We start from the raw sequence: 19,830 nt of genomic DNA on the forward strand, positions 1-19,830 counted from the left end.
CAGGTATGAATCCTGCTCTTGCCTGTCCTATGTCTTCAAGTGGAATTGTGGATGGGTCAAAGCTAACTCATCCCCAAACCTGGAAAAAAATATACAAACTCTAATTATGCCCTAGTAGACTCATTTTTTTTTTTGCATAAACATATGACTTAAGTATTATTTGAAAAGGAGTATGAACTTTGGCTATTATTGTTCATTATCAAAAATTTATTTTAGGCAAAGTTCTTTGGATCCTTTTGTTCATTTTCACAAGATCAAGTATCACTTGACCATGCCTATGTTCAAAAGATGAGTCACTGGTTCCAGGCCAGCTCAGAGAGATTCACAGAAGCATATGAAGCCAATTTACTTCAAACCCTATCTGTTGAGCACCAACTATGTGCCAGGCACTATATAAGGTGCTGAGGACCCAAAGAGGAAATGACAAGGATTCTGCCCACAAGGCACTCACAATCACTAGAAGCAGATCTTGAGATGGAGAATAAGTTCTGTTATAATCTATCAACCTAAAAGGAAGAAAAAATAGCGGCAAGCACATACAATTACTTTATACTCTATGAAATTGGGCATATTTAGAAGTGGCAAATGTCAGTTATTCAGTCTATATTTTACTTAAAGTGTTCTAATATGTCCTACAAGGAAAAGAAAAAAAAAAAAAGCTGTTTGAATCTTCATGCGTGAGGGAGAAGGTAGAGAAAATTCCTCCCTCCAATTCCAAACCCAAACCCTTATCATTACATTCATGATTCTTTTATTGCCCAAAGACACAGAATAAAAGACAATGCTTTGTGATGTTAACTTCATTCCATTTATTTTGGCTCTAAAGAGATGCATGCATTAAACTTGAAGCATTCTACGTTATTGAAATATTTACATCATTGTACATGTGATGTGGAGGAAAATTTCTTCCTATCTTGGGATAGAGGTGTAATAGATTTCTAGTCTAGGCTCTTATATTTAAAGTGACTTGTGATTTTTCTCAAATGAGGGAGATATTCTACTGGGATCAAATTTACCACAACCTGCCCCCAAATGAACATAGGGTACAGTTTTGGACATTTTGCATCTAATTGTATTTTGAATTGATTAAGGACACCACCACTGTAAACAGTCATGGCTTTCACTATTTCAGTTGTTGTAGCCGAAAGGTATCTTGTTGATTTCAGTGTTCTTGCTCTAATTTCACTCTGCCTTGCAGGTTTGAAACACAGCAAACATTAGAGTTCAAATTACACTTACCACAGGAGAGTTGGGCGCAAACAATATGACATTAATACAATTTAGCAGGTTAGAACATAGAAACAAATTCAAATTATCATAAACCACACAGGGGATTATTTAAGTGGACTTTAGAAAGGACATCTCCTCTCCATGAGATTTAGTGAATAAGACCCACATCAATAAAACCCATACCTCTTTCACAGGTAAAGGTAGGAAACCCAATAAACCAGATTGAACAAGCAGAAGGCAGTGGGGAAGAAGATCCGTGCATATGAGTCCATTTTGGCGATACGGATATGTATCCTCCCATGTCTCCAAGCTCCTGTTCGGCAATCTTCAAAACAGCAGAAAAAACTGGCACAGTCCTTGCCATCGAGACACTCATACCCATATTCTTCATCTCTCTCTTGAAGGTGAGTGGCATTGTTCATTTGAATGGTTGCTGATCTTGGGCGGATATCAATGGTAGGAGCCTGAGACAAGGGTAGGGAAGAAGAATTAGATATACTTGATAAATCCTAGATTAAGTCTCCACAATGTCACCAATGTGAATGATGAATCTGAAAATGAGTACTCAGGAAATTGCTATGACGTCGTGATCTACAATGGTAAAATTGAACTTAGAAGGATAGCACATTTGCAGATTTCAAATTTTGAGCTTAAGCAGTGCAGCTGAAAATAATACCATCAAGCTAATAGCTATAGCAAGAAGATTGAACACCAAAAGAACTCAAAGTTTAAAGATTTAAATCAAACAACTACATGGAATCTTAGTCTAGTAAATATTAGATGTGAGGTTGGTTACATGAAGGCATTTAATGGTGTTGCATGTGAGTAGAACAGAGAAATAAAATGCATTAATTTTGAACTCAAATTTTGTGTCATGCTTACCTATAGGCAAATGGTAAACCCCATTACACTGAGCAAAGTATAATGTACTAAATGCTATTAAAAGAAAATGTTAAAATATATACAAATGGAGGAGTTTCCTAAGTATAGGCCACAAATGGTATGGCTTATGTTTTAAAGACATATAGTGCTTTGTCTAACATTTACCATCTAGAAGCTTTAGAACATCAGCAATGTTTACCTATATGTGAGTCAACATTCAGAAAAAAAAAATGCTACCACCTTTTTAGCATTTGAGAAGAAACTAATATCAATAAACTGAATGATAATTTGATCTTTGCTATCATATTAATTATGAAATAACTATAAATCTCAATGATTAATTTAATTTGGAGGAGTTTGTTTTGGATATTATAAACACAAATCCCAGTGTCTCTGAGAAAATTATCAGAATTCAACTGGGAAAAGAAATATCATTGCAGTATTGCATGATAGAGCCAAAAGGCCCCTGGATTATTCTAGAGGAAAGGGATGGATATTTTAACTTAAAGTATTTCACAGAGTATTATTTTTATAAAACTGACAGGTAGGGTTCAGACCAATGGAGATTATTAAATTTACTTAACAAAAAACAAATCTTATTTTGAATTCAGATTTACAGAGTTACATTTTAAGAACATATATAGTATATATGTTAGGTGCTGTCAGTGAAATTGGATCCTATTTTTATCTGGGAAGAGAGGATAAGTTTTGGTTTTGATGTTTAAAGAGGCCCTCTTTTCTAAGGACATCTCATAGAGTTTGCAGCTTTTGAGCTTCATATAGGGTCAACACTTCTGTGAATTAGTGTAGGGTTGATGACTCAACTCTGGAAATCTATAAAGCTTTCTTCATCTCAAAGCCCTTATCTTTAGTAGAATGCTTAAAGGTCTACTCACTAAAAAACAAAAGAAGTCGAAACACCATGTAAGCGTTAATAATTAAATTCAGCAGTTGCATGCAGTGAATTTTCATTCCAAAAACATTATACCTTGAAGGAAAACATCCGAAGAAGCTTTAGGTTTGTAGACAGAAAAGAGAATTGCATTTTTTTTTTAATTAAAAGAAGGAAAAAAGAAAAGACAAAATAAGACAAATTAAAAATACATTTTAAAAACATAGTAAGTAAAATGAACTGAAATTATAAACACAGAAGGACAATTCTGAACTTGGAATAAAGTATATGCCTAACATTGGAAAATGGAATTTGGGGATTTTAATAAATTAATCCACAATTACTTAACTATAAAAGCCAGTGTTGTCCACTTGTGAGGAAGCTTTCCATAGCCTGGCTTCCCTGCATAGAAGTATTGTGATTTTTATTTTCTAATTATTGTCAAAGAAGCCTTAATAGGTAAGTCTTAATAGAATGAACCAAAGAGTATATTAAATGGAAAAATAAGGTTTCAGCTTTTCCTTCACAGCTTGGTCTCTTTCCTGTTTTGATAAATCACTTGATTGTCTTAAAATAGGGAAGTCCATGAAATTCTCAGATAATTTAATTTTTTTTCAGTTTCTTTAATCTCCTCTGCAATCATATAGCTGTTAGGGCATAAAGGCTTTTTCCGAAGGACACTTGTTTAAAAGCACACCCTCACATCCTTATTAATGCTGGAAGGTAATAATGCTGAATGGTATAGAACTTTATTCTTGGGAAAAATAATGGAAAGTGAAGAATAGGGAGAAATAATAATTTTAAAAATACAACAACAAAAATAAAATAAGGTTAGAAAAAATGCAAAGACAAGCAAAACAGAAAGGGAAGGAAAGGACTGCATAAAGCATAGTGAATAGTTGGGAAATTAAGGATAAGCATTTCTGTTTTAATTACCAAGAATAATGATGATTTTTTTCTTTACCTGTTGCAAATTGTTACATTCAAGTAAATATATGCCATTTGTAGAATCTCACCAGGTTTCCTGGAGATCCATCAGGATACAACCTAGAATCAGCTATATTTCCTCATTATAATTTAGTTCCCCCTAAGTTGGTGGGCCAGATAACTAGCCACTATCAAGGCCCTCATGGCCCTTACAGCCGACAAGGAAGGGCTATAAACTGAGGAGGCTAGGGTGACTTCCTTTGCCCCTGACTTAGAAGGGAATGGACCTTAACTTCCACAGGGCTTCCTATGAGCCAGCCGGCCACATTCAGGTGCATAAATGGGTATACTTGCTCTCTTCAACATCCATATTAAAAGATAATTGCTTTAGGCTTGTTTATCTGTGCCTTTTTATTTAAAGTTTGATGGCAAGGTGAAGTCATCCTACCTTTTTCCAAATCATTGAAATCAATCCTTGTCGGTTAGTGTATAAATCATCAACATCAACCATCATCATCATCAACTATTAAAGGTAAGGACTTCCATTTGTAAGGTACCATGTAATGCTTTTTACCTTCATTGTCACAGTAGCCCTTTGAGGTAATTATTATAAAAAAATACATATTTTGTATATGAGTAAACAAAGACACTCAGAGGCTAAGTAACTTGCCCAAACAATAGAGTATCATTTCATTTAAAAACAAAATGATATACATTTTTGTTTGAAACCAATAGTAGTACTCTGGTGGTAACATGCACAGAGACAATTACTTGCAAAAATGTGATCTTTGAAGTTTCAAGAACATTATGGCTTCCTAGTGGAAAGCCTTGAATGAAAATGTTATTTTAAAATAACAATAACTTAAGAATGTTATTGTAAGGAGCAGAAAGGTGACAATCAATAGAAAATAAATGCAGGTGTCAGAATATTTATAATTCCCATGAAATGAAGAGTGGGAGTCTTCCTTCATGAATCAGGTCTCTCCCAAATAACTAATGACCAAAATGAATTCTTATGTCCTAGCCAAACTCATACATTCTGTTTTCATTTTGGAACCCAAATCACTGAGGTTTAGTCTGCAGACAGACTAAGACCCAACAAAAACAAAACCAGGTGGACTTCTACATAAAAATCTCCATGATCCCAATGGGAAATGATACATACAGGGTTTTTCTTCTTTTTGTCTTTATCCTTGCTTGGTTTCCGGTTGCTGACAAAATAATGCAGGGTGCCATACTCCACCAAAGCAGAGAAGACAAAGATGAAGCAAACAGATACAAAGAGATCCATTGCTGTGACATAGGAGACCTTGGGGAGTGACTTCCGGGCAATAGTGCTGAGGGTGGTCATTGTCAGGACAGTGGTGATACCTGAAGAAAGGTACAGTAAGACAGACCATGTGACCTTATCAGCAAGTTGGGTAACTGAGTCACTACTGAAACAAAATTTATTTTGTGACTGCTGAAAAGCAACCTCAATAAGGGAAAGGAGGCACAGGTGTAATCCATTCGCTCTGCCCACAAATATTTATTGCCTGCCTACCATGTATCAGTTACTATGACAAGCACTGAGTATATGCTGAAAAATAAGATGAACATGTTCCCTGAGCTTATGTACCTTACATTTTAGTGACAAAGAACACTATAAATCTAGTGAGCAAAGAAAAGTATAATTACAAATTATGGTTCATGCCATGGATAACAGCATAGGTGTTGAAAACCTAGTTCGATGGAAGGCTAAGGAAAGGCATCTTTGAAGAGGTGATAATTGAGGAGCTTAAAAAGTTAGAAGACACCAACTTTTAGCTAATTGCAGAGTAAAAGGAAGATATTGAGGAAGGGACACTATGTCTTTTTAAAAAAAAAATAGAATACCTAGCATCTGGGGAGAGGCAGGGGTGTCAAGGTGATACTGGGATAACAGAAGTTGTATCATGCATAGCATGCAAAGGAGTTTTCATTTCATTTAAAATACAAGGGAATCCATTAAATGCTGTTAAATAGAGGAGATGTGCTAAGTGACACGTTCTGATTAATGAGTTTTTTAAAGGCTATGATATAGAAAGAAGATGGTGGAATAGAAGAATCATGAGTTCACCAACCTCACAGATATACCAAAGTGTAACAACTACCTATATTGCAACTCACTCTGAAAATGACCTGAAGATTGGCAGAACAGATCTTCTCTAACAGCTAAAGTAATAAAAAGGCTACATCAAGAAGGGTAAGAGGAACAGAGATATGTTGAGGAACTTAACTGCTGCAGCTACCAACAAGTAGGAGGGATATCAGAAGCATGGAGGAACAATGGGATCAAGCCCCATACTGGGCCCCCCAGCCCTGGGCTCCTACACTTGAGATGAGTCACTATGTCTGGTTTTAAAAATCAGCAGGGCTTGGGGCAGCTGGGTGGCTCAGTCAGTTAAGTGTCTGACTCTTGATTTTGGCTCAGGTCATGATCTCACAATTGTGAGATAAGAGACCCATGTTGGGCTCCATGCTGAGCATATAGCCTACTTGGGATTTCTCTCTCTCTGCTCCTGCCCCACTTGTGAACACTCTCTCTCGAAATAAAAGTAAATAAACATTTTTTTAAAAAATCAGCATGGCTTAACTCCAGGAGAGCCAGAAGGTTATAGGACACCAAGTCTTGACTTTTAAAGAGCCAGCACTGAAGAAGCAGTAAGAAAAGTGCCAACTTTTCAAACACAGAAGAACCAGTTTGAAAAGGATATTTATGACTGATTTTCAAATAGTTCCAGAGGGTCAGAAATCTGCAGAAGCTTTCTCCAGGAAAAGAGGTACTGACAGGCGCCATTTTTCTTGGCATGCTTCAGCCTAGATGTCTGGATGCTTGCAAGGACCATTTCTGAAATTCTCTTCTTTGTGAGCAGCACTTGCACCACCCCCTCATTCCTCAATAGGTCCATCCCACATAATCCACCCTCCTCAGCAGGCACCCCTCCAAAGTGACTGCTGTCCTGACATAACCAGCCAGGTAGCCTAAGTTGGGGCCAGTGACCCCTCAAAGAGTCTATTGCCCCTATAAATAGGCCTCTCTGCTAGCTGTGTGAGGGGCAGACCCCACCCACCAATGTGCCCACAGCAGTACAGCCACAACAGGAAGATGCACAGACAGGGGATATCTCTGGGGCACCTGGCTCTGGAAACAAAGGTATATTATGCTGTGGGGCACCACGGGATGCCTTCACCATAAAGCCACTAATTTCAAGATCAGATATAGCTGACCTACCTGATACATAAAAACAAACACAGAGAATTACACAAAATGAGGGGACAGAGGAATATGTTCCAAACAAAAAAAAAAAAAAAGAAAGACAAAACCACAGAAAAAGAGCTAAACAAAATGGAGATAAGCAAAATCCCTGGAAAAGAGTTCAAAGTAATGGTCACATGACTTGAGAGGTGGGTGAGTGAACACAATGAGAACAACAAAAAAATAGAAAATATAATGAACTAGTCAGAGCATATAATATCTGGAATTAAAAATGCACTAGAAGGAATCAACAGAAGATTTGAGGATGCAGAAGAACGGATGAGTGAGTTGGGAGACAGGGTAATGGAAAGCACCCAAGCTGAACAGCAAAAAGAAAAAGGAATTTGAAAAAATGAGAATAGGTTAAGGGATCTCTGAGACAACACAAGCATACTAACATTTGCATTATAGAGGTCCCAGAGGAGAAGAGAGAAAGAAGGGAATAGAAACTTATTTGAAGAAATGACAGCTAAAAACTTCCCTCATCTGGGAAAGAAAAATGACATCCAGGTCCAGGAAGTCCCAAGCAAATCCAAGGAGGTCCACACCATGACACATAATTAAAATGGCAGAATTTAAGATAAGAAAACAGCAAGAGCAGGGCAAACAGTTACCTAACAGGCAAAACCCTCTAAAGTCATCAGCTAATTTTTTCAGCTGAGACTTTGCAGGCCAGAAGGGAGTAGCATGATACTCAAAGTGCTGAAAGGAAAAACAAACCTATAAACAACAATACTCCACCAGAAAAGGCTATTATGTAGAAGGAAAGAGAGTTTCCTAGACAAATGAAAGTTACAGGATTTCATCACCACTAAACTGGCCTTACAGGAAATGTAAAAGGAACTTCTTAAGTGGAAAATAAAAGGCTATACCTAGAGGAAAATTATGAAAGAAAGAAAAATCTCAATGGCAAAAGCAAATATACATTAAAGTTAGCAAATTAATCATTGAGCTAGTATGAAGGTTAAAATGCAAAATTAGTATAATCAGCTATATCTACAAAAATTAGTCAAGGAATACATAAAATAAAAAGATGTTAAATATGACATCATATACATAAACATGGAGAGTAAAAATGTAGTGTTTCAGAATGTATTTGGACTTAAGCAGCCACCAACTTAATACAGACTACTATATACTTAGGATGTTATATATGGACCTCATGGTAATCACAAACTAAAAACTTAAAATAGATGCACCCTCAAAAAATAAAGAGAAAATAATTGAAACATAACACTAAAGAAGGTCATCAAACTATGAGGGAAGAGAGCAAAAGAAGATAGAAGTATAGGGGCACCTGGGTGCCTCAGTTGGTAAGCATCTGACTTCAGCGCAGGTCATGATCTCACAGTTCATGGGTTCAAGCACTATGTCTAGCTCTGTACTGACAGCTCAGAGCCTGGAGCCTTTTTTGGATTCTGTGTCTCCCTCTCTCTGTCCCTCCCCTGCTCATGCTCTGTCTCTCTCAAAAATAAATATTTAAAAATATTATTACTTAAATTTTTTTTAATGTTTATTTTTGAGAGAGAGAGAGTGGGTGATGGCAGAGAGAAAGACACACACACAATCCAAAGCAGGCTCCAGGCTTCCGGGTATCAGCACAGAGCCCAACGTGGAGCCCAAATTCACAAGCCATGAGATCATGACCTGAGCCAAAGTAAGATGCTTAACCAACAGAGCCACACAGGCGTCCCTAAAACAAAATTAAAACAAAACAAAACTATAAAACAATGAGAAGACAATAATTAAAAATGGCAATAAATACATACCTACTGATAATTACTTTAAATGTAAATGGACTAAATGCTTCAATCAAAAGACAGAGTGACTGAATGTATTAAAAAAAAACCAAAAAACAAGACCCATCTTTATGCTGCCTAAAAGAGACTCACTTCAGACCTAAAGACACATACAGACTGAAAGTGAAGGGATAGAAAAAGATATTTCATGAAAAGGAAAGTAGGAAAAACTGGGATGGCAATACTTTTTTTTCAGACAAAATAGACTTTAAGGCAAAGGCTGTAACAAGACAAAGAAGGGCATTACATATAATAAAAAGACCAATGCAACAAGAGGGCTTAACACTTGTAAATATCTACACACACCCAACATAGGAGCACCTAAACATATAAATATTAACAGACATAAAGGGGAGAAATTGTCAGTAATACAATAATAATAGGGGACTTTAAAAGCCCATTTACATCAATGGATAGATCATTCAGATGGAAAATCGTTAGAGGAACAGTGGCTTTAAATGACATATTAGACCAAATGGACTTAATAGATATACACAGAAAAATCCATCCCAAAACAGCAGAATACACATCCTTTTCAAGTGCACATGGAACATTCTCTAAGGATAGAACACACATTGTACCACAAAACAAGTCTTAATAAATTTAAGAAGCACAATTATATGAAAGTAGAGATTGGGACACCTGGGTGGCTCTGTTGTTAAGCATCCAACTTGGGCTCAGGTCATGATCTCACGGTTTGTGAATTTGAGCCCTGCATGAAACTCTCAGCTGTCAGCACAAAGCCTGCTTGGATCCTCTGTCCCACTCTCTCTCTTTCTCTGTCTCTCTCTCTCTCTCGCTCCCCTGCTAGTTCTCTCTTTCTCAAAAATAAACAAACTTAAAAAAATACTTTATAAAAAAATGAAGTAGAAATCAGTTATAAGAAAAGAACTGGAAGAAACACAAAGCCTACTGCTAAAGAACAAATGAGTCAAGAAAGAAATCAAAGAGGAAATGAAAAAATACCTAGAGACAAATGAAAATAGAAATAATATGGTTCAGAATCTTTGGGAGACAGCAAAAGCAGTTCTGTGAGGGAAGTTTATAGCAATACAGGCCTACATCAAGAAACAAGAAAAATCTCAAGTAAAAATCTCAAATCTATCTTTACACCTCAAGGAATTAGAAACAGAAGAATGAAGCCTAAGGTTAGTAGAAGGAAGGAAATGATAAAGATCAGAGTAGAAATAAATGAAATAGAGACTAAAAAGGAAAAGAAACTAAAACTTGTTCTTTTAAAAGATAAAATTGAGAAATCTTTAGTAAGACTAATCAAGAAAAAAAAGGACTCAAAGTCAGAACTGAAAGAGAAGTTATAACTGATAAGACAGAAATATAAAAAATAACGGACTATTTTGAAAAATGTGTGCCAAAAAAATGGATAGCCTAGAAGAAATGGATAAATTCCTAGAAATTTACAATCATCTAAGACTGACTCAGGACGAGATTTTTTAAAAAATGAGCAGGCTATCCGATTCTGTGTCTCCCTCTCTCTCTGCCCCTCCCCCGTTCATGCTATGTCTCTCTCTGTCTCAAAAATAAATAAAACGTTAAAAAAAAAAATTAAAAAAAAAATGAGCAGGCTAATGGGGCACCTGGGTGGCTCAGTTGATCAAGCATCCGACTTTGGCTCACATCATGATCTCACAGTTCGTGAGTTTGAGCCCTGTGTCAGGCTCTGTGCTGATAGCTCAGAGCCTGGAGCCTGCTTCAGATTCTGTGTCTCCCTCTCTCTCTGCCCCTCCCCAGCTCACACTCTCTCTCCCTCTCTCAAAAATAAACATTAGTTTTTTTTTTAATTTGAAAAATGAACAGGCTAATTACTAGTAATGAAATTGATTTGGTATTCAAAAAAACTCGAAACAAAAGTCTGAGACTAGATGCTTCACAGATGAATTCTACCAAACACTTGAAGATGACTTCATGCCTATTCCTCTCAAACTATTCAAAAAATGGAAGAGAAGAGAATGCTCCAAATTCATTTTATAAGGCCAGCATTACCCTCATAACAAAACCAGAAAAGACACTACAAAAGAGAGAGAGAAAGAAAATTGCAGACCAATATTCCTGATAAATATAGATGCAAAAATTCTCAACAAAATGTTAGCAGACTGAGTTTAACAATACATTAAAAGGATCATTCAATACTATTAAGTGATATTTATTCCAGGGATGTGAGGATGGTTCAGTATGTGCAAATCAATCAATGTGATGCACTACATTAACAAAATGAAAGATAAAAATCATTTTAAAAAATCATATCATCTCAATAGATGCAGAAAGGCATTTGACAAAATTCAACATCCATTCATGATAAAAACTCTCAACCAAATGTGTATAGAAGGAATGTACCTCAACATAATAAAGGCCATATATGAAACACCCACAGCCAACACCATAATGGTGAAAAGCTGAAGAATAAGACAAGGATGTCCACTCTCACCACGTTTATTTAACATAGTATCAGAAGTCCTAGCTATAGCAATCAGAGAAGAAAAAGAAAGAAATGGGGGCACCTGGGTGGCTTAGTCGGTTAAGCATCTGACTTCAGCTCAGGTCATGATCTCACAGTCCGTGAGTTTGAGCCCCGTGTTGGGCTCTGTGCTGACAGCCTAGAGCCTGGAGTCTGCTTCAGATTCTGTGCCTTCCTCTCTCTCTGCCCCTCCCCTGCTCATGCTCTCTTTCTCTCTCTCAAAAATAAACATTAAAAAAAAAAAGATTAAAAAAATTTTTAAAAAAAGAAAAAGAAATAAATGGTATCTGAGTTGGTAAGGAATAGGTAAAACTGTTAACTATTTGCAGATGGTATGATACTACATACAAAAAACCCTAAAGACTCCACCACAAATCCTTTTAATTGCATCAAAAATAATAAAATACTTAGGAATAAATTTAACCAAGGAAGTGAAAGACCTGACTCTGAAAATGATTATAAATTGAAGACAGCACAAATAAGTGGATAGAACATGCTCATGATTTGGAAGATCTAATATTGTTAAAATGTCCCTATTACCCAAAGCAATCTACAGATTCAGTGCAATTTCTGTCAAAGTAACAAAAGCGTTTTTCCCAATCCTACAGTTTGTGTGGAGCCAGACAACATCTTTCATAGCCAAAGCAATCTTGATGAAAGGCAAAGTTGGAGGTATCACAATCCCAGATTTGAAACAATACCATGAAGCTGTAGTAGTCAAGAGTATGGTACTGGCACAAAAACAGACACATAGGCAAATGGATCAGAAGAAAAGAGCCCAGAAATGAATCCATGCATATATGGCCAATTAATCTACAGGAAAAGAGGCAAGAATATGCAATGAGAAAAAGAAAATCTCTTTGATAAATGGTGTTGGGAAAACTGGACAGCTATGTGAAAAATAATGCAACTGGATCACTTTCCCGCATCATCTACGAAAATAGACTCAAAATGGATGAAAGATCTAATGTAAGACCTGAACCCATAAAACTCCTAAAAGAAAACATAGCTGGTAAACTCATGGACCTCAGCCTTGCAATATTTTTTTCTGAATATGTCTCTCCAGGCAGGGAAAACAAAAGAAACAATAAACAATTGGGACTATATCAAACTAAAAACCTTTGGCATAGCAAAGGAAACCATCAAGAAAACAAAAAGGCAACCTACAGAATGGAAGAAGATATTTGCAAATGGTATCTCTGATAAGGGGTTAATATCCAAAATATATTAAGAACTCCTACAACTCAACACTAAAAAAGTAAAGAATCCAATTAAAATTATCAGATGATGTGAACAGGCATTTTTCCAAAGATGACTCACAGAAATGGCCGAGATACTCATGAAAATATGCTCAGCATCACTAGTTATTAGGGGAATGGAAATCAAAATTACAGTAAGATATTACCTCACACCTGTCAGAATGGCTAGTATCAAAAAGACAAGAAATAACAGTCTTGGCAGGGATGTGGAGGAAAAGGAACCATTGCACACTGTTGTTAAAGATGTAAATTGGTGTAGCCACTCTGGAAAACAGTATGGAAGTTCTTCAAAAAACTAAAAATAGAAGTACTACATTATCCAGTAATTCCACTTCTGGGCATTTACCTGAAAAAAAATGAAAACCCTAATTCAAAAAGATATGTGCACCCTTATGGTTATTGCGGTGGCATTTAGAATAGCCAAGACATGGAAGAAACCCAAGTATCCACTGATAGATGGATGGATAAAGATAACATGGTATGTACACACCATGGACTATTCCTCAGCTACAAGAAAAATAAAATCTTTCCTTTTGTGACAACATGTATGACCCTAGAGGGTATTATGCTTAGTGAAATAAATCAGGCAAAGACAAATGCCATATGATTTCACTTATATGTGAAATCTAAAGACAAATGTACAAATGAGCAAACAACAACAAGAATAAAAACAGACTCATGAGAACAAACTGGTGTTTGTCAGAGGGGAGGTGGGGAGGGATATAGGCAAAATAGGTGAAGGGGATTAAGAAGTACAAACTTCCAGTTATAGAATAAATAAGTCACGAGAAACGTGTGGCTCTCTTGGGCCATTATGTCTTAGTTAAAATCAAGTTTCCTCTGATTTTCTGTTATGAAATTCTCAAGAGGGGAAAGATCTGTGCTGGCTGAAATCACTTCACAGAAAAGAGTAGCCTTTCACAGAGAGGGAGGAACGATCAGGGAACTGCAGTTATAAATCCTATCCTCTTTCCTATATTATTATTATGGAATAACCCATCTCCCTTCCTAGTCTGTATACTCTGAGACAACAGAAAAGACCTCTATCTTAATGTCCTTTGTAATTTTATGGACAAGTGTAGTTCTTGGACTCAATATCTTTTGAGTTCATAAATGAAGCAATCAATGAATAGTGTATACATGAAAGGACAGAGACAGTTACCCTACATTTGAAAATAGGATTTCATATTGATGACTTGGAGGAGAGAGTTTTAACTGCACATAAAAGCAGCTAACATTTATGGATCTCCTTCTTTGGCCAGGTACTGTGTCAGGCACTTGATGTATTATCCTCACAATGAGGATTATCACTGTTATCCCTTTTTTTTGCAGGTGAAAAAAAGCACCGAAAAAATAAGAAATTTGTCCAAGGTAGTAAGTGACAGAGATGAGATGAGATGCAAGCCTGTGGAATCTGATTTAAAGCACAATGCTCTGGGGCACCTGGGTGGCTCAGTAGGTTAAGCATCTGAGTTCGGCTCAGATCATGATCTCGTGGTCCATGGGTTTGAGTCCTGTGTCAGGCTTTGTGCTGACAGCTCAAAGTCTGGAGTCTGCTTTGAATTCTGTGTCTCACTCTTCTCTCTGCCCCTCCCCACTCATGCTCGCTCAGTCTCGCTCTCAAAAAAAAAATAAATAAATAAAATAAAATGCTATGTTCTGACCCACATTGTTATATTCTTTCGTTCTCTACAAATATGTATCTAATATGCAGCATGAAGCCCCAGACACTTGGAAGCTAGTGTATATTCCTAATCTGGGATGATGTGGACTGTGGGTCTTCCATATTGCCATGGTAGAACTTCAGCAATGGCCAAATTTCTCCTCTACAAACTGGGATGGTGTGGAGAGGGGCAGACCCCACAGTATTCTCATGAAGATTAAGTAATGTTCATTAACTGTCAATTCCTAGTAAGATATCAGTAAATGTAAGATATTTTTTTTAGAGAAGAATAGTCTGCTTCTCAAACTGAAAAAGCTTCACTTTAGTTGTCTATGCATTAATTCATGTAGAAGTTCTTGACTACTTAATTACAGTTGATATTTGGGGGAGGAGAATTTAAAAACTAAATTGGGACCTGACCTTCCCTTCACATTCAGGCCTCAAGCCACACTTGACCTATGGAGGAATGAAAATGTCAGTATTTATAGTAGATACCATAGATAAATTCACTTCAGAAAATCTGACAGATCTGACATGTAAGTTAAACACTTATCAAGCAAGTTGAGAAAGTGTTATTTAGGCTACTTGGAAGTTCATCACAGCCATTTAAAAGAAGAACCTTAAGGAAACTGTTCCATGATATTTTCAAGTTTCTGCTGGGAGCCTCAGGAAAGAGAACAATGAGTGGCAGACAAGTGTAGTTTTAACTCATTTACCAACCAACAAGATAGCTGGGGGTGGTTTTTAAGCACAGTTTTGCCAAGCAAAGAATTAGACTTCTCTTACCTGGGATGGATGAAAAATATCCACAAGTTTTATCAATTCCTCCAGTCTTGGCATCAAGTAAGCTCTCAGACATGTCACCTCACATTACTTAGGTGAAAAATAGGTACTTAAGTAGCTCAGGTTACTTAGGTGAAAAATACCAACTGGTATTTTTACCATTCCATCCATCGTCATTAAATCATGATTAAGGTTTACCAGCTACCGCCTGCATACCAAACTACATTCAAGTGTACAAGCTCCAAAATAACTGCTCCCCCCATGCCCTTGTGGTCTGAGCTCAGAAAGCAGCCAGAATCTGAGCCACACAGGTATATTTATCTCACTTACTAAACAACTTGCCTATCACTATTCTGCAGCAAGAAACTTATGATCCACAGGGGTTTAGAGTCATCTGGTTTAACTCTAGGTTATAAACACTGGAAAAGGTAATATGATCACACATTTGAATCACCTGCAAAATTGCTTTTTAATCCTGACACCCAGGCCATGATTTCAAAAATGAAATCGACATGTCCTGTGATTGGACTGAGGCAGCTGTACTTTTAATGGCACTCTGGTGATTTAAATGCACAGTTAAATTTAAGAAGTTCTACATCAGGAGAAGACAGCAAAGTTAATGCAGAGAAATTGTGTCAGTTCAGCTGGCCCACCTTTCCCCACTACAGCCTTCAACAAGGCCTCACACACAGAGCAAATATAAGTCCCATTATCCAAGGTGCAGATAGATGTACTATCTGCTGGTCCCGTGACTTTGTTAATGTCATTTAACATTGCAGCCCTCTGCTTACCCCTAAAATATGTGATAATAATTTTTATTGTCATTTCAACTTCTATATGCACTTGTAAAGAGCAGAAAGGGCACAGGTGCTATATTAAACATGCAGGACTTGTAGTCAAAGATTAACAAATAGGAACACCTACCTGCTATTTGTTCAGGGGCCTCTCCCTCATTCCTTAGCTCACTCACCTAGATCCCTTCTCCTACCATGGTGCTTTGCCAATGAGCATTCACTTAATGGGTGGTCGAAATGAATGACCAAATGGTCTTAAGAGGGGTTTTGACCAGTGGAAGTCTGAATTTCAAGAGAAGAGATTGATTTAAAAGCTTTTCCTTAAAATATCTTTGATAGAGGTAGATTGAAATGCATTAATGCATTTGTTCCATCCATTCTTAAGAGCATACATTACTTGAATAATCACTGAGGTACCAGCTATGCACCAGGCACTATACTGGGAATGAAAAAAACATTTACATTCTGTTGTGAGAGACAGACATGTGAGCATGTAATGCAATGCATTCTAATCACAGTGACATAATGGTCCTAAAGTAATAGTCTCAACATATTTTGGATTTGTTTCAGCTTAAAGTATCAGACAAGATCTCATAACTTTTGAATAGGACTTGTAATAAAGTACTCCATATAACAGAAAAATCAAAATAAAATTATTTTGAAACAGATGGGAAAATAAATTAGGTTTAGAAGAGGATAAACATGCAAATGATGTCTTCTTCCCATAATATCTTTTGCCCTCAGTTTTAATAACCTGGTACAGGTCATTTTGTCTGAAAATGACTATCTAGTTGACCCTTGAACTACATGGGTCCACTCTATTCAGATTTTTTTCAATAAAAACAGCACAGTACTGTATTTTCTCTTCCTTACGATTTTCTTAGCATTTGCTTTTCTCTACCTTACTTTACTATAAGATCATACAGTACATAGATCATGTAGCATACAATGTGTGTGTTAGTGGTAAGACTTCCAGTCAACAATAGGCTATTAGTACTTAAGTTTTGGGAGAGTTAGAAGTTATCCATTGATTTTTGCACAGGTGGAGTCAAAGCCCTTAATCCTCACATTATTCAAGGGTCACCTGTAGTTGCTAACATTTCTAAGGCCTTACTATATTTCATATGTGTTACATAGAAAACTTTATGTAACCTAATAAAACCCTACAAGTTAGGTACAGAAAATGATATATGTTCTCCATTTGAAGAAACTGTGATTTATACAAATTAAAGAGCATTTTCAAGGTTATATTATACATGTGGGTTGAAATCCAGATTTATTGGATTTTAAAACCCAAGCTCCTGACTATTGCAATTGTATTGACTCTCTAGCCAAAGACTGAGCAAGAGATGTGGTTCTAGTTTTCACAGAGCTGATGAAAGAGGATTGTGATTTTATAATTCATCTTTCGACAGCTCTATTCTTAGTTATCTAAGGGATTTTATGTAGTATGAAAATATCATTCATGGACCTAGACTGTAATGTCCCTGTGAGTCTGTGGCTTTGTAATAATCTATGTGAACCTTCTTCCTCACATGAGGAAAGATGTATGAAAATCCAAGGTAATATCACATATACAATACATCAAGCAACCTCAAATAATCTTAAAAGTATGTGTGTGTGTGTGTGTGTGTGTGTGGTGGGGGGTGAATGGTGGTGTTCCAAAAATGTTACAGGTATTTTTTCAAAAATGGCATTTTAAATGTGTTCTTCTACACAGAGCCAATGGCTGTGTATATGTCTTCAAATGTCATAATAATTGTGGATGTTGGAATTAATAGACATCAGTTATGCACTGGTAAATGTGTGACAATTTACTGGGGAAAAAAAGGCAGTCCTGATTTTTAGTGTTTGCCTATTTCCATGATGTTAATACTCTCACCTTGGCTGACTTCAGTCTACCAATGTGACATCTCTCAATACAACGTTTGGAAATAATAAACACAATGAGCTCTTATGAGCTTGTGTGAGCAGCTCCAAAATATAGCTGCCCAGAGACCAAAACAAAAATCTGTTGAAATTAGAAGTTTGATTTTTTTCCTAGTTAATTGAAATTTATTAAGAAAATTTGCCAAAGAAAGCAAATGAAGGTAATTAAGGAAAACTAGAACTAGAAAACTTTTAAACACTTTTTTTAATGCTAGTTTTCTTCAAAATGAAATAGTAGGGGCACCTAGGTATCTCAGTTGGGTGTCTGATACTTGATTTCACTCGGATCATGATATCAGGGTCATGAGATTGGGCCCTGTGTCAGGCTCTGCACTGAGGAGTCTGCTTAAGATTCCTTCTCTCCATCTCCTGCTCGCTGTCTCTCTCTATCTCTCTGCCTCTCTCTCAACATGACATAACATGACATAACACAGCATAACATAACAGCATTTCTATGTAATTGCTGACTGAGGTAAAAGCAAATCAACTTAGGGGAATGAAGATTATTGATATTGGGTACTTGAAACACTAAAACACAAAGGAATGTGTCTCACCTAAAGAAGTCCTGGCTGGAACAGCGTCCTTATTGATCCAGAAAGATACCCAGGATAGGACAACGATGAGTGTGCAGGGGATGTAGGTCTGGATGGTGAAGTATCCCATTCTTCTGCTCAGGTCAAAGTAGACAGACATGACCACATAATCTCCTGGAACAGAACAAAGATAGCACCATGCAAACCCTTATCAAAACTGAAAAGCATTTGGAATAGGAAGCCTAGCAATAAACCCATGCTGATATGGTCAATTAGTCAATGACAAAGGAGGCAAAAATGTACAATGAGTCTCCAATGAATAGTTTTGGAAAAATTGGAGCTACATGCAAACGAATGACACTGGATGAATGCCTTACACTATATGCAAAAATAAATTCAAAATGGGTTAAAAACTTGAATGTAAGACCTGAAACCACAAAAATCCTAGAAGAAAACATAAGCAGTAAGCTCTTCAACATCAGTCTTAAACATATTTTTGGACCAGTCTCAGGCAAGCACAACAAAAGCTAAAATAAACAAGATTACTTCAAACTGAAAAGCTTTTCAGTGGTGAAAGAAAGCATCAGCAAAATGAAAAGACAACCTACTGAATGGAAGAAGATATTTGCAAGTGATATATTTGATAAGAGGTTAATATCCAAAATATATAAAGCATTTACATAACTTAATATAAAAAATCCAATGAAAAAAATGGGTGGTACTTAAGACATTTTTTCCAAAGAAGACCTACAAATGCCAAGAGGCACAAGAAAAGATGTTCAACATCACTAATCATCAGGGAAATGCAAATCAAAACCTCAGTGATATATCACTTCATACCTGCAGATTTGCTATTATCAAAAAGACAAGAAAAAAATAGCAAGTTATTGGAAAGGATGTGGAGAAAAGTCAACCACCCTTGTGTGCTGTTGCTGAGAAAATAATTTGGTGCAGCCAATATGGGAAGCAGTATGGAGGTTCCTCAAAAAATCAATAATAGAAATACCATACAATCTAACAATTCTACTTTTGGCTGTTTACCAAAAGAAAACAAAAACACCAATTTGAGGAGAAATATTCATTTCTATATTCATTGCCGCATTATTTACAATAGCGAAGATATAGAAGCAACCTAAGTGTCCATCCATAGATAAACTGATGAAGATGTAATATATGTACAATGGAATATTACTACACCATAAAAAATTAAATCTTGCCATTTGTAGTAGCATGGATGAACCTAGAGGGTATGATGCTAAGTAAAATAGAAAAAGACAAATTTCACTTATACGTGCAAACTAAAAACAGAACAGAAACAGATTCAGAAACAGAAACTGATTACCAGAGTGGGGAGGGGTTGGGTGTAGGTGAAATAGGTAAAGGTGATTA

The 19,830-nt window shown here is 36.5% G+C and overlaps 1 protein-coding gene across 6 annotated transcripts in view; it reads right to left on the minus strand.

Moving 5' to 3' along the window:
• Positions 1-785: 785 nt before the first annotated feature.
• Positions 786-19,830, minus strand: part of GABRG2 (gamma-aminobutyric acid type A receptor subunit gamma2) — a 108,524-nt gene continuing 89,479 nt past the window's right edge. For 3 of the 6 annotated variants that reach the window (XM_049647830.1, XM_049647828.1, XM_049647831.1), the window contains 4 exons: positions 18,463-18,615; positions 5,097-5,302; positions 3,101-3,124; positions 786-1,694 (listed from right to left, as the gene is read on the minus strand). In XM_049647830.1, the coding sequence (XP_049503787.1) occupies positions 1,419-1,694; positions 3,101-3,124; positions 5,097-5,302; positions 18,463-18,615 (659 nt within the window). In that variant the 3' untranslated portion in view covers positions 786-1,418. The remainder of the gene's footprint in view (positions 1,695-3,100; positions 3,125-5,096; positions 5,303-18,462; positions 18,616-19,830) is intronic. The other 3 variants (XM_049647829.1, XM_049647827.1, XM_049647826.1) reach the window with 3 other exon arrangements.

The sequence above is a fragment of the Panthera uncia genome (genome assembly GCF_023721935.1).
Source record: "Panthera uncia isolate 11264 chromosome A1 unlocalized genomic scaffold, Puncia_PCG_1.0 HiC_scaffold_17, whole genome shotgun sequence".
Taxonomy (NCBI): domain Eukaryota; kingdom Metazoa; phylum Chordata; class Mammalia; order Carnivora; family Felidae; genus Panthera; species Panthera uncia.